Source organism: Myxine glutinosa, chromosome 2 (assembly GCF_964187855.1).
Source record: "Myxine glutinosa chromosome 2, kmMyxGlut1.1, whole genome shotgun sequence".
Classification (NCBI taxonomy): domain Eukaryota; kingdom Metazoa; phylum Chordata; class Myxini; order Myxiniformes; family Myxinidae; genus Myxine; species Myxine glutinosa.
Genome location: NC_136262.1, coordinates 29,023,208 through 29,038,300, shown reverse-complemented (window position 1 = coordinate 29,038,300; position 15,093 = coordinate 29,023,208). Strand labels below are relative to the sequence as shown.

Below are 15,093 nucleotides of genomic sequence, written 5' to 3'. Positions count from 1 at the left end.
AATATGCATCATCTCTTCCATCTTTTTTTTCTGATTATAACAGGTCTTTCTGCATTTAAGTCTCTGATTAACTGTTTGGACTCAGAACAGCTGCCCATGGCACTGGCCTATATACTAATCCCATTTACACCTGACCACAGTCGAAAATTAAGTGTGCGCAGATGGTGGTGTTTCCCTCGCAGATAGAAATTCAATAAATGCTACAGATAAAAGCTATTTAGTTCCTTAAGTATTTCTGTTTGGGTAATCTTTTGTAAGTTATTTTTGACATTGAGACATCCCATTTTGATGTATATACTATCTTGCATTTTGATGGTAATCAACCATTTGAGACAGTATTTTGGTTCGCTCGGTAAACCTCGCTGGTTTATCAGTTGTTCAGTAGTCGTACTTTTTCATCTTCTTACTACTCCAAAACTATAGTTTGCTTTTCAGTTACCTTTTTATATGCCATATATATATATATAATTTATGTGTGTGTGTGTGTGTGTGTGTGTGTGTGTGTGTGTGTGTGTGTGTGTGTGTGTGTGTGTGTGTGTGTGTGTGTGTGTGTGTGTGTGATGTTACCGATAGACTCCTAAACGGAGAGGCTTACGTGCTTGATATTTGGCATAGACATGGCCATTGAGCCTGGGACGAACATGGCCGAACTCAAAATATTTGACGATCCATATTTTTTATTCATATTTACCTCAGCGCATTTCAGCGCACGGAATCAGAGCAGGTGGGCGCTGATTCGCTCAGAGCGATCACGTGATGACGCTATGAAACGCTATGACGCTATGAACGATATGACGATATGACGCTATGAAAAAAAAAATCGCAATGACGCTATGAAACGCTATTGACGCTATGAACGATATGAACGCTATGACGCTATGAACGCTATGACGCTATGAAAAAAAAAATCGCTATGAAACGCTATGACGCTATGAAAAAAAAAAATCGCTCGCTTTACCAAGGGGCTCGCTCTCCCCACGTTCCCCTCCCCTCCCCTCCCCTCCCCTGCCCCCTCCCCCTCCCCTAGAGTCCCTGTATAAAGAGAGTTGCGCCATGCGCTGACCCGAGATTTCTGGTCACGTGATTTCGTGGCGCCATTTTGTGTCTAACTTCACCGTGCGTGAACGTCAGCTTGGTACGGGAATGTTGTTTATTGCCAAACAAAATGACTGGTTGTTCAAACCAATCTGGGAAATATAAGATGTATAGATTTCCAAGTGATAAAGTCAGAAGACAAATTTGGGAAGCGAAAGTCAGACGAAAGAGCTGGAAAGCGATCGACTCCTCGAGACTCTGCCAGGTAGGCCCACGCCGCTTGATGATCGATGTTCAAAAGCAATTCTATCTGCTCGGTTTTTTTTGGTTGTCTGTCCGTTGAAAACCCTTTTAAAGGGAAGTGATTTGTGTTTGTTTATAATCTTCAAGGAGCTGACCAAAAATGCATTTCCGTGGGAAGAACCCTGCTCAATTTTTTTCGGGTAGTCCTAGCGGACCGCATATCGTCATTGATTGATGAAATGTCCCGGTACAGTGGCATTGCCTGGTCTGCGGTTGGGTAGTCTGCGGGCAATGTCACTGTACTTTTTCAGAGGGATTTAATTTTGATTTTATAGGGGTGGGAAACCCATGGTCCGTTTTGTTTTCAGTTGTCTGTCCGTCCATTCAAAACTTATTCTGAGGCAAGTTATTTTTTTGGTTTAAAATCTTTAGCCTAATCGGCAATCATAAAAGCAATTTTAGGGGGGGACCTGCTCAATTTTTTTGCGGGTTGTGCAGCCATCCATACGTCCAAAATTTGACGAGTTATTGTTTGCTTTGTACAGTGCTCATGCGTCTTGTGGCATATTTGCTCAAATATTTCCCACCCCGGGATTTATGGCCAAATTGTAGTGATGGAAGATTTTGCACATTGGACAATCCCTATATATTTAACCTGGTGACAGCTATCGTTCCCAAAACATACAATATTTCTAGGTGATTAATGCAGTAAAACAGGTGTATTTGTGTACCCACATTTAAAACTGGCTCAACTTTCAAAAGCTGTTATCCCTGTTTGATATCAATATACATGTGGTCGATAGAGCTAGCGATTTGTCTGGCCATCTTCCGGAAGATTGTCCATGTGATTTTCTGTTGTGGAAGTACTAGTACATGACAGCTCATTAAAATTAAACTGTGTTGTGTTAGAATAAAAATTCTTATAATGTTAGCTCTTATAGTTATAGTTATAGTATAGTTATAGTTAGTCTTATAGTTAGTTACTTATAATGTTAGCTCTTATATGCAGTGTTGGCTTGTAATATACATTGCCATACCACTTTTAATATCACCACACAGCTCTTTTTCACGGCAATAGCTGAGTTTTTGACAAAACAAATATCACCTGTATGTAATAATAAGACTAAATATGTGTAGAAAAAATTTTTTTTAGCAGGTTTAGAATATATCACCCCATATCGCGAATGTACATGTATATCTAATCCGACACACTTAGACACAAAATGGCGTCCAAATTTGAGTTGACACAACTCTCTATATACAGGGACTCTACCCTCCCCTCCCCCGCCCGGCAATGCCGGGTACTTCTGCTAGTATATATATATATATATATATATATATATATATATATATATATATATGTGTGCTCACACACATGCACCCGGTGTGTGCCTTGGTTTAGAATAGGTACACCGTATCCCTGCATGTCGTAAGAGGCGACTAAAAAGGGTTGGCATCAGGAAGGGCATCCGGCCATAAAACATTGCCTCAAAAAGGGAACCATTACAATTACATATGGGCAGGGTACAGCCCGAAGTACCCCGTGTGGGGGTCCTCACCCCTTCCCGTCAAAAATCAAGGTGGGGAACCTGATCGAAGCAAGGGTGGAAATCGCTCAATTTATGACGACGAAACGTCTGATGCCCTACGTGGAGATCGGTTTCTGAGGTTTGGGACATGGAATGTAGGGACAATGACATGGAGATCAGAAGTGGTGGAAGTATTGGTCAGAAGAAGAGTGGACATATGTTGTGTGCAGGAGGGGAGATGGAAGGGAAGTGGTGTGAGAATGATGATTGGCAAGCCTTTGGTGAACGTCATCTCGGGATATGCTCCGCAGGTCGGTCTGAGCGATGAAGAGAACGACAAGTTCTGGTGTGCAATAGAGAAGCTTATGGAAAACGTGAAAGATGAGGACGTTGTTGTGGTAGGAGGAAACCTAAATGGACATGTGGGAAGGAGTACAGATGGTTTTGAGGGAGTTCATGGGGGTTACGGATATGGTGTGAGGAATGAAGAAGGTGAAAGGATTTTGGAGTTTGCTGATGGAGCTGGTTTGTTGATTTGTTGATACTCAGTTCCAGAAAGAGGATAATAAGCTTGTTACATACACGTCAGGTCAGGTGGGTCGACGACAACCGTTGTTGACCCAGATGGAATTAAAGATATATGGGATGGCAACATAGAGAGTAACCCAGTTTTAGGACCGGCAGAGAAGATAACTGAGAAGGAAGTTGAAGCGATAAAAGCAATGAAGAGTAGAAAAGTGGGAGGGCCGACGGGAGTTGTGGGGGATATGTTGAAGTCAGCGATAAGTTGGGTTGTGAAGAGTATGACGGAGATCTGTAATCTGCTGGTGAAAGAAGGCCGCATTCCAGTGGATTGGGAACTGAGTACCCTCATCCCTCTGGACTATGGCTCGTATTGAGCGATAATGTTATTGGAGCATGGAATGAAGGTATTGGAAAGGGTGTTGGAGAGGAGGATAAGGAAGAAAGTGAAGATTGACAAAATGCATTTTGGATTTATGCCAGTAAGCGGTATGACAGATGCGCTTTTTATTGTAAGGCATTTGCAGGAGAAGTACATGGAGAAGAGGAAGAAGTTGTTTCTTTGGTTTGTTGATCTGGAGAAAGCATTCGATAGGGTTCCACGCGAAGTAGTGACATGGGCATTGAGGAAGTTAGGAGTGAAGGAATGGTTGATCAGAGTAGTGATGGCTATGTACGAGAGAGCGCGCACAGCTGTAAGGACGAAGGACGGGAACAGCGGCAAGTTTGAGGTGAAGGTGGGAATGCATCAGGGGTCGGTCGGTACCAAGTCAACTACTATTTGTAGCTGTGATGCAGGTGCTGGCTCAGAACATAAAGGAGGGTTTACCGTGGGAGTTGTATGCAGATGAGCTGGTGTTGATTGCGGAAAGTATGGATGGACTGAAGGAGAAGATGAACAAGTGGAAGGAATGTATGGAGACAAAAGGTCTGAAGGTGAATATCGGAAAGCCAAATGTGATGGCAAGTGGTAAAGCATGTAGTGATGTGGAAAGAACTGGGAAGTGGCTGTGTGCTGTGTGCAGGAAGGGTGTCGGAGTGAACTCCATTCATTGTACAATGTGCGCTGAGTGGGTTCATCAAAAATGTAGTGGTCTGAGAGGGTCATTAACCAGTGTGGCAGCTACATTCAAGTGTAAGGTGTGCACAGAGGGAGCTGCAGATGGAGGAAATGTTGAGTCGGAACTTGGAGACGGCGTGAAGCTGGAAGGTGTGAAAACATTTTGCTACCTCGGAGACATGCCGAATGGAGAAGGTGGATCAGACTCGGCAACGGTTGCTGGAGTGATATGTGCATGGAAGAAGTTTCGGGAACTGAGTGGCATGCTGACGAGGAGGGGAGTGTGGTTGAAGCTGAAGGGAAAGGTGTATGCTGCATGTGTGAGAAGTGTTATGATTTATGGGAGCGAGACGGGTAATGAACGTAGAGCAGCAACAAAGCCTGGAAAGGGTGGAAATGCGAATGGTTCGGTGGATGTGCGGAGTATCGATGAGAGAGAGGAAGACAAATGATGAATTGTGAAAGATGATGGGAATAGAGTCCGTGATGGTTGCTGTGAAGAGAAACGGGTTGAGATGGTTTGGTCATGCGAAGGAAGGATGAAAGTGACTGGGTGAGAAGAGTGATGTAAATGAATGTAGAAGGAAGTAAAGAACAGGGAAGACCGAGAAAAACATGGCTAAAGGTGGGGGAAGAAATGCGGGCAAGGGGGTCACCAAGGGGAGATGTAGAAAATAGGGCAAAATGGAGAAGATTGTCAAGGCCCCCAAGGCTAACCCCCGCTCTATCAAGGAAAATGGCTTCAAAATGCCTGTTGTATAATATACAGTGCATTCAGAAAGTATTCAGACCCCTTCACTTTCATCACATTTTGTTATGTTGCAGCCTTATGCTGAAATCGTTTAAATTCATTTTTTCCCTCATCAATCTACACTCAATACCCCATAATGACAAAGAGAAAACAGGATTTTAGAAAGTTTTTCAAATTTATTAAAAAGAAAAACTGAAATATCACATTTACATAAGTATTCAGACCCTTTGCTATGACACTTGAAATTTAGCTCAGGTGCCTCCCATTTCTCTTGATCATCTTTGAGATGTTTTCACACCTTGATTGGAGTCTACCTGTGGTAAATTCAATTGATTGGACATGATTTGGAAAGGCACACACCTGTCTATATCAGGTCTCACAGCTGACAATGCATATCAGAGCAAAAACCAAGCCATGAGGTCGAAGGAACTGCCTGCAGAGCTCAGAGACAGGATTGTGTCGAGGCACAAATCTGGGGAAGCCTACAAAACAATTTCAGCTGCATTGAAGGTTCCCAAGAGCACAGTGGCCTCCATAATTCTTAAATGGAAGAAGTTTGGAACAACCTGGACTCTTCCTAGAGCTGGCTGCCCGGCCAAACTGAGCAATCGGGGGAGAAGGGCCTTGGTAACAGAGGTGACCAAGAACCTGATGTTCACTCTGGCTGAGCTCCAGAGATCCTGTGTGGAGATGGGAGAAACTTCCAGAAAGACAACCATCACTGCAACACTCCACCAATCTGGGCTTTATGGTAGAGTGGCCAGACGGAAGCCTCTCCTCAGTGAAAGACACATGAAAGCCCACAGAATGTTGTTTTTCACAGTCTGAGAGTCCTTTTGGTGCGTTGTTGCAAACTCCAAGCGGGCTTTCATGTGTCTTTCACTGAGGAGAGGCTTCTGTCTGGCCACTCTACCATAAAGCCCAGATCGTTGGAGTGTTGCAGTGATGGTTGTCCTTCTGGAAGTTTCTCCCATCTCCACACATGATCTCTGGAGCTCAGCCAGAGTGACCATCGAGTTCTTGGTCACCTCTTACCAAGGCCCTTCTCCCCCGATTGCTCAGTTTGGCTGGGCGGCCAGCTCTAGGGAGAGTCCTGGTTGTCCCAAACTTCTTCAATTTAAGAGTTATGGAGGCCACTGTGTTCTTGGGAACCTTCAATGCAGCAGAATTGTTTTTTTGTAGGCTTCCCCAGATTTGTGCCTCGACACAATCCTGTCTGAGCTCTGCAGGAAGTTCCTTCGACCTCATGGCTTGGTTTTTGCTCTGATATGCATTGTCAGCTGTGAGACCTTATATAGACAGGTGTGTGCCTTTCCAAATCATGTCCAATCAATTGAATTTACCACAGGTGGATTCCAATCAAGGTGTAGAAACATTTCAAAGATGATCAAGAGAAATAGGAGGCACCTGAGCTAAATTTAAAATGTCATGGCAAAGGGTCTGAATACTTATGTAAATGTCATATTTCAGTTTTTTTTTTAAATAAATTTGCAAAACTTTCTAAAATCCTGTTTTCTCCTTGTCATTATAGGGTATTGAGTGTTGATTGATGAGGGAAAAAATGAATTTAAACGATTTCAGCATAAGGCTGCAACATAACAAAATGTGAAAAAAGTGAATCGTGAAAAAAGTGAAGGGGTCTGAATACTTTCTGAATGCAATGCACTGTCTGTAGGTACAGATGAAATCCTGTTCGATTGGTGTCATCAAGGGAATTAATGACCATGAAAGAAGAGAGGGAGTCGGGGGACGAAACTGAAAGTAGCAAGTGAAATGGCTGTGTTAGTATGCCTATCAAATGTCATTCTATCCCATCACCCCTCCTTGACGGATACATTTGCTAGGTAAGAATATATGAAAGAGGAAGAAATTCGCAGTACTTTGTTTCTGTTGATCCCATCCATTGTTGCACCTGTCCACCTGTGCGGATGCACACTTGTCTTCACAATTAAGACTAGTTTTCCATTTTACTGTACGTTTAATTTGTATATATTTTTTAAGAGAAACATACCGTACCTACAATAACTTCAACCTTTGTGCACCTTTATCATGTTTTCAAGTGCTTGATCTGTACAATCAAATGCCATGCAGTGCAGGTCTGCAGGAAATTTATCAGAAGTTGCAAAAGTATTGCTCAACCAGAGGGGTGGTGGGGGTGTCAGCACAATACTGTCTGACATGACATAATACCTTGCCCTATCCTTGTTTCTATAGTAACCATCCGGCTCTTCGTTATTTATATTAGGTTTTTTATATTTTTATGGGGATCACTATATGGCTTATCTATGCACAGTGTCAGCTCCAAAGCACACATCCATTGCTTTCTTCAGTACACGGATCACAAAAAGGATACGGCTACCGTTGATGGAAGATTACCCACCACTCTGTGCCATGTTGGTGGAATTTGCAACAATCGTAATTAAGCCACAGAGTTAAGTAGGTAGAGTCAAACTCGTGTAAAGCTGATCTAAAGCTCTCAACACTATTGGCATTTGAACCTGATTGATGTGAACAGGTTCAAATCCCATATCCTTCAGTGTTTGTTTGTCCACAATTTTTCTTCTAATTAGTGTTAAGGTACACTGATGGTTGCGCTTGACATAGAGGAATTTCGCTTCAAACCATCATGTGCAGGGAAATGTGGAAATGGTTTTGCATTTTCTTTGTGGAGATAACCTCTTTGTTGGAGGGAAGGGGAGGGGGGGGGGGGAACTGGGTGATGGGTAGACTAGGTCAGCAGAAGAGCCCCGATTATAATGAATTTCATTACCATGACCAGTCCACGGAATGTTTGATTAGAACACTATGCTACTCTGTCATTTGAGTGTCCTTATTAGCAGAGGTTATCAGAAAGAAAAAAAACTCCTGCTGATGGTCTCCATCACTTGCTGCTGACCAATGGTAACTAGTGTCTCATGGCCATTAGGAAGCCTTGCAGCGGATAATCATGACATTGGCTTCCAAGAACGAGGAGCTGAACTGCTTCCTGGACTCTCTACGCTGCTCACTTCATTCTGTTGAGGTAAAGCATAAAACTTGTGCACATGTTTACCCGCTATGTCATATCTGATTGGACTTGGCAACCTTAAAACTGCCACGTGTGATTTACACAATCAAACGTATCAGAATATGCTGATGGCTGTCCTTCAAGTGGGCTGCACTGCACACTTGGGCGGTTGGTGACAAAAAAAGGCGCCAAACGTTTTAGAATGTGCTATGGCTCCATCAGCTAAGAATGTTTGTTCCTCATGTTAGACAAACGGGGATCGACTGCTGTCGGAGCTTGAAGAGGAGTTTGATTCTTTGGAGGCAACCCTGGGGGAAACTCGGGTAAACATGAAGACCAAGATCCGATTGGAGCAGACAAGCAAGACCAACGACTTGGATGTAAGTGATCCAGTGCAGAGCATGTCATCTAGTGCAGAAACATTCTAATATCTCGTCTTGTGCCATTATCCACTTTCAATATAATTGCAGTCGCCGCTTGCCAATTTGAATGGGGTCCACCGCAGAACTTTTGTGCTGTTTTATATAAATGTTTTTTTCCCCCTTTTTAGTTTAAGCCATCAATCACTTCTACTGTACGGCATTTCTTTGTATACAGTTTTGAGGAGTTAGAACACAGGGGATATCAGAACAAAAATAACTACAAAGGGGGGAGGGGAGGGGGAAAGGATGCTAACAGCAGAAATGAGGGACAAAAGAGATGAAGACGTGGAGAAATAAGATAAGAATTATGGCAAGGAGAGGGACACGGGGTGAACAAGATTGATGCAGCCACAAACTCTCAATCACAGAAGTGGAGGTAAAACCGAAAATGTGGAATGAGGTGGGCTTGGGGATGGTTAATGGGGGTGGCAAAGATCATGGTTTTGGATGGGGGATGATCTGAGATGGTGGTGTGTCGCTGTCGTGAAGCCCAGGAGGAAAGAACGAGATTGGAGAGAATGTGGAAGTTGGTTCCACAGTTGGGGAAAAAGAGGAACGAATAAGTGGAGGTGAGCATTGATTCTGGGTTTCACCAGAAGGGAGACACTGGTAGACCATGTTAACCCTGCAGAAACATGAGGTGGGTGGGGGAGGAAAGGGGAGAACACAGAAAAGACAGAGTGAAAGACCAGATAGAAGGTGCTAGAAGACTGAGACCACCGAACTGTCTGCAATGTGAAAGTGATAGGCCCAGAGACTCTGGAAGATTCCAATGAACCTGAAGGCCTTGGTTTCCATGACATCAAGCAAAGCAAGATGTGAAGCAGGGGTGCCAGCCCTGAGGGGAGAGCAGTACTCCATAAAACTGCAGATGAAGGCCTTGGAGGTAGATAATTATTGAAATGTACCAAGGAAAGGCATTGCATGATTGAGGAAGCCCAGTCCATGACTGGCTTTTGAGGCCAACTTTGAAATGTGGTTTGCCCAAGAAAGATCATGACCAAAAGTGAGGCCCAAAAGTTTGAGTGACTGAACTTATTCAAGTATTCAAGAGGATTGTGAAATGAGTAGATGGGTGGGTTCACCAGACAGCCCTTTGGGAGAGAGATAGATATTTGTCAGGATTGAATGACATATTCCAAGTTTAGGACCAGCTCATGATTCTATCAAGGTCTGAAAAGAGGGAAGAGGTTGCTGCAGTCCTATCTGAAGGATGAGGGATGTTGTGGCAGAGGATGGAGTCATCAACAACTACATATAGAGGATTTTCCAGGGAGTCTAAAAGAGCATTGAAGATTAGGACTAATTTAATTGCAACAATAAACGAGTTTTGTTTCGGAGTAAATTACAAAAGGATTGCAAGTGGTGTCACTTAAATCAAAACTGGTGTCAGCCGAACCACTCTCTTTCATGGCTTCACACTTGCAGCATCTAGGTGCAGAATATGCACCTGTTCACTTCATTCTAGACCCCTTTCTCACCCCCCCCTGTCCCCCATTCAAAAAATCCTGGATCGCTCCCTGGAGTACATGATACATACAGTGCATTCAGAAAGTATTCAGACCCCTTCACTTTTTTCACATTTTGTTATGTTGCAGCCTTATGCTGAAATCGTTTAAATTCATTTTTTCCCTCATCAATCTACACTCAATACCCCATAATGACAGAGAAAACAGGATTTTAGAAAGTTTTGCAAATTTATTAAAAAGAAAAAACTGAAATATCACATTTACATAAGTATTCAGACCCTTTGCTATGACACTTGAAATTTAGCTCAGGTGCCTCCCATTTCTCTTGATCATCTTTGAGATGTTTATACACTTTGATTGGAGTCCACCTGTGGTAAATTCAATTGATTGGACATGATTTGGAAAGGCACACACCTGTCTATATCAGGTCTCACAGCTGACAATGCATATCAGAGCAAAAACCAAGCCATGAGGTCGAAGGAACTGCCTGCAGAGCTCAGAGACAGGATTGTGTCGAGGCACAGATTTGGGGAAGCCTACAAAAAAAAATTCTGCTGCATTGAAGGTTCCCAAGAGCACAGTGGCCTCCATAATTCTTAAATGGAAGAGGTTTGGAACAACCACGACTCTTCCTAGAGCTGGCCGCCCGGCCAACCTGAGCAATCGGGTGAGAAGGGCCTTGGTAAGAGGTGACCAAGAACCCGATGGTCACTCTGGCTGAGCTACAGAGATCCTGTGTGGAGATGGGAGAAACTTCCAGAAGGACAACCACCACTGCAACACTCCACCGATCTGGGCTTTATGGCAGAGTGTCCAGACAGAAGTTTCTCCTCAGTGAAAGACACATGAAAGCCCGCTTGGAGTTTGCAAAAAAGCACCTAAAGGACTCTCAGACTCTGAGAAACAAGATTATGTGGGCTTTCACGTGTCTTTCACTGAGGAGAGGCATCCGTCTGGCCACTCTGCCATAAAGCCCAGATCGGTGGAGTGTTGCAGTGATGGTTGTCCTTCTGGAAGTTTCTCCCATCTCCACACAGGATCTCTGGAGCTCAGCCAGAGTGACCATCGGGTTCTTGGTCACCTCTTACCAAGGCCCTTCTCCCCCGATTGCTCAGTTTGGCCGGGCGGCCAGCTCTCGAAAGAGTCCTGGTTGTTCCAAACTTCTTCCATTTAAGAATTATGGAGGCCACTGTGCTCTTGGGAACCTTTAATGCAGCAGAATTTTTTTTGTAGGCTTCCCCAAATCTGTGCCTCGACACAATCCTGTCTCTGAGCTCTGCATGCAGTTCCTTCGACCTCATGGCTTGGTTTTTGCTCTGATATGCATTGTCAGCTGTGAGACCTGATATAGACAGGTGTGTGCCTTTCCAAATCATGTCCAATCAATTGAATTTACCACAGGTGGACTCCAATCAAGGTGTAGAAACGTCTCAAAGATGATCAAGAGAAATGGGAGGCACCTGAGCTAAATTTCAAGTGTCATAGCAAAGGGTCTGAATACTTATGTAAATGTGATATTTCAGTTTTTAGTCCCCTACCGGTGTGCACCGGAGGGGACTATAGGTTTGCACGCCGTCCCACCTTCCGTCAGTCCGTCGCGCAAAGAACAGTTTTCCGGACTTTTTTTCTAAACTCTTAATGCAAATTATTTCAAACTTGGCACATGGTTTCCACATGATAAGTTGCAGATCAAGTTCGAACTTCACGACGTTTCAATCATTTTTGACAAAGTTATGGCACTTTGAACTTTGGGAATTCTGATAATTCTGATGATCCTTAACTCAGTGCCATTTTAAGTTTTAATTTCCTTTAAAAAACATTTTCTCTGCAATAATAGGATCGATTGAGATGAAATTTTCACCATAGGAGGAACTCGGTATGTAGAATATTTCAATGGTAATTATGACGTCACAGGCCACGTGGTTCGGCCGCCATATTGTTTTTCGTGAAAACATGAAAACCCCTTTTTCTCTGCAACGGCTGAACAGATCGAGGCCAATCTTTGCTGGCAGAATCGCATCACCATGACGAACAAAAAAAAGTCAGCGGACATGACGTCATGCGTCACATGGTTTCAGAGTTATGACGTTTTTAAGCATGAACCTTTAAAACCGAGCTCCTCCCTCATTTTTGATCCAATCGAGGGGAAACTTCACAGATCTGTTCAGCATGTCAGTCTACTAAAATGTCCTTTTGGAATTTGCGATAGGTCACGTGGTTTGGCAGATATAAATAATTAAACGAAAATAAAATATTTTAAAAATTGATATCTCTTGAATCGCTAGTACCTCAGACCGTGAGTTGGTAATTATATAATTCACACAGTGCAATACGTCCAGGCCGCTCTACGGAGCGACCTTGCGGGCTTATCGGCGAGGCGAGGCGTGACACACGTGGCTCAGCATACCTCAGATCAAGTTTGAAAACCAGCATCAACCGTGCATAAATTTGCATATTCGATCATTTTTGACAAAGTTATGGCACTTTGAACTTTGGTAGGGGACGTGTATTGCAGCGCAATACTCAGAATGCTTGTTTGTTTTTAATACATTTGCAAAACTTTCTAGAATCCTGTTTTCTCTTTGTCATTATGGGGTATTGAGTGTAGATTGATGAGGGAAAAAATGAATTTAAACGATTTCAGCATAAGGCTGCAACATAACAAAACGTGAAAAAAGTTAAGGGGTCTGAATACTTTCTGAATGCACTGTATATACACTTGCTACATCGAAATATAGGTTTGTCTGGCGTCGCTAGCATGTGAGGGGCAGGAAAAATATATATATATATATATATATATTTTTTGGCACTACTTCACTGACTGGAAACTCTCCTTCCACGGACTGGTGATTACGAATCTCTAGCCTAGAGGTATGCTCACTAGCATCTGAGCCGTCTCCTCTGGTTTAAAATCTCAGCCCAGCCAAAAACTCACATCACAGCCTTTCACGGGCAGGGTGATTCATAAATGTGTGTGTGCCGTCCCTCGGATGGACGTAAAACTAGGTGTCCCTTCTGCCGGGATTTGTTGGTGGATGTTAAATATCCTACAGTGTCCTTTGCAAAGAGTAGGCGAGCTTTTGCCGGCATTCTGACCAAATCCCAAATTCCTGCCCTAAGCTACACAGAGGACATTGCATCAGCTGCACAGCCCCACCCTCAGCCAATGAAGCTGCACCACAGCCTTTTGCTGCATTAGAACGAAGATCCACTTGTCAGAGTATTTTTAGCGTGATTATTTATATTTTTGCATCTTTTCTATATCTGCATAGTATGTAGTTTGCATAATATGGGACCAAACAAAAAAAATAAAAACCTCATTTACTATAATTTCGGGAATGTATCCAAATACAATACCGTATTCAAATTGGTGAGAGTTGCCTCCACGGTTGTTCAGGAGTGTACCTTTTAACGAGCAGCCGAGTTGTACTCTGGTTGGATGAAAACAGTTGATCCATATTTTGCAACCTTTTCGGTAACCCAAATTAATTTTATGTACCTCAAATTTTAGGTTTCTCTTGCTCTTTCTTCATCTCTGCTCAGTGATTCCTTCCTTGTCTCACCGTTTGCTTTCAGAACCAGATAACATCCTGCGTGAAGGCACTGGAGAGCTCAGAGGAATTGCTGGATTTTGCTCAGCAGACGATGCGGACATCTGACGAGAAAACATTTACAGAGGTGGGGTCAGCGTTTTCACAACACTTTTTGTTTTTATTATTATTATTATTATTATTATTTATTTTTTTTCAACTATTAACTACTGCTCATGTTGACTGGCATAAATAAATCTAACTGATAAAATATGGCTTAAATAAATGTAAAACCGATTAGTTAAGTTACAATTCACTACATTATTAACTTTTATTATGACTCTCGATTTCTGTCGATCCATTGCCCAGAAAGATGAATGGATTGTTGGTGCGTTTTGTTTGGTTTTTTTGCCTTTTCCAAAAGGGAGAGGCTATTGGTGCGTGTGCGCGTGCCTTAGGCAACGTTCAACAAAGTTATCTAATGTAACCATAACATTCCTATGCCTCCACTGATGAAGTCACCAGAAGAATGTTTTCAAGTTGTCTGTCCGCACATCCATCCGTCGGCGATAACTTTAGAACGGCCGAAGGGATCCAAGTCAAACTTGGTACAAGCACGTATAATTATGCAAAGATGACCTGATTATATTATGGGGTCGAGAGGTCAAAGGTTAGAAGTCCCGTTAGGTAAAAATTATGTTACTGTGCTAACTAGTGTTCAACCAGTGATGGGATATTGACCAAACTTAGTACAAGTATATATTTTGCTGCAAAGATTAACTGATTAAATTTTGTCATCAAAAGTCAGAGGTCATGTCAGGAAAAAAAATGTGATACTTGAGAACAGCTGAAGGGATTTAAATCAAACCTGATACAAGTTGAGTACCAGCTTGCTGGGATGAATGATCCCGGTGTGTACACCGGTTTAGAATAGGTACACCGTATCCCTGCGCATCGTAAGAGGCGACTAAGGGTTGGCGCCAGGAAGGGCATCCAGCCATAAAAACATTGCCTCAAACGGAACCATGATTGTCATGGGGCTCGCAAGGCTAACCTCCACTCCAGCAGGGAAAATGGCCTTAAAACGATCATTCATTCATTCATTCATTCATTCTGGTACAAGTATGGATATGCCGGTGTCTTTTGATACCTCAGGGAGATTGATGCCCCTGCCTTGCATAATCCCAGGTCACCTGTGGGCAAGGTGTAGTAACTGTCAGCCCCCTACCAGGGTAACGGTCCGCAGCCATGCGGTTTAAATGGCAGATGGCTCTTCACATCTTGTGGATTCCAGTCGAGAGTCCAGTCGACTCCAACAGCATGGGTGAAAGAGGGTGAATTCCTCAACGGCCAGCAGAGAAACGGAGAGGATTGGCGACCCACCCGTCTATACCACACACTTACCCGTGTGTACGAGCCATAGAAAGGCAATATGATGGCAACGCCATTATTGCCTGAGGAGACTCGACATCATCATGTATAATGTAGTAATGTGGGTGGAGTCATATTGGTCAACGTCGCAACG

At 43.2% G+C, this 15,093-nt stretch overlaps 1 protein-coding gene across 2 annotated transcripts in view; it reads left to right on the top strand.

The window, feature by feature from the left end:
• The window catches only part of LOC137421949 (FSD1-like protein), a 99,746-nt gene that overhangs the window by 22,543 nt on the left and 62,110 nt on the right, over positions 1 to 15,093 (top strand). For both annotated transcript variants that reach the window (XM_078773050.1, XM_078773049.1), the window contains exons 2-4: positions 8,067 to 8,162; positions 8,396 to 8,527; positions 13,615 to 13,716. In XM_078773050.1, coding sequence (XP_078629176.1) covers positions 8,088 to 8,162; positions 8,396 to 8,527; positions 13,615 to 13,716 — 309 coding nt within the window. In that variant the 5' untranslated portion in view covers positions 8,067 to 8,087. The remainder of the gene's footprint in view (positions 1 to 8,066; positions 8,163 to 8,395; positions 8,528 to 13,614; positions 13,717 to 15,093) is intronic.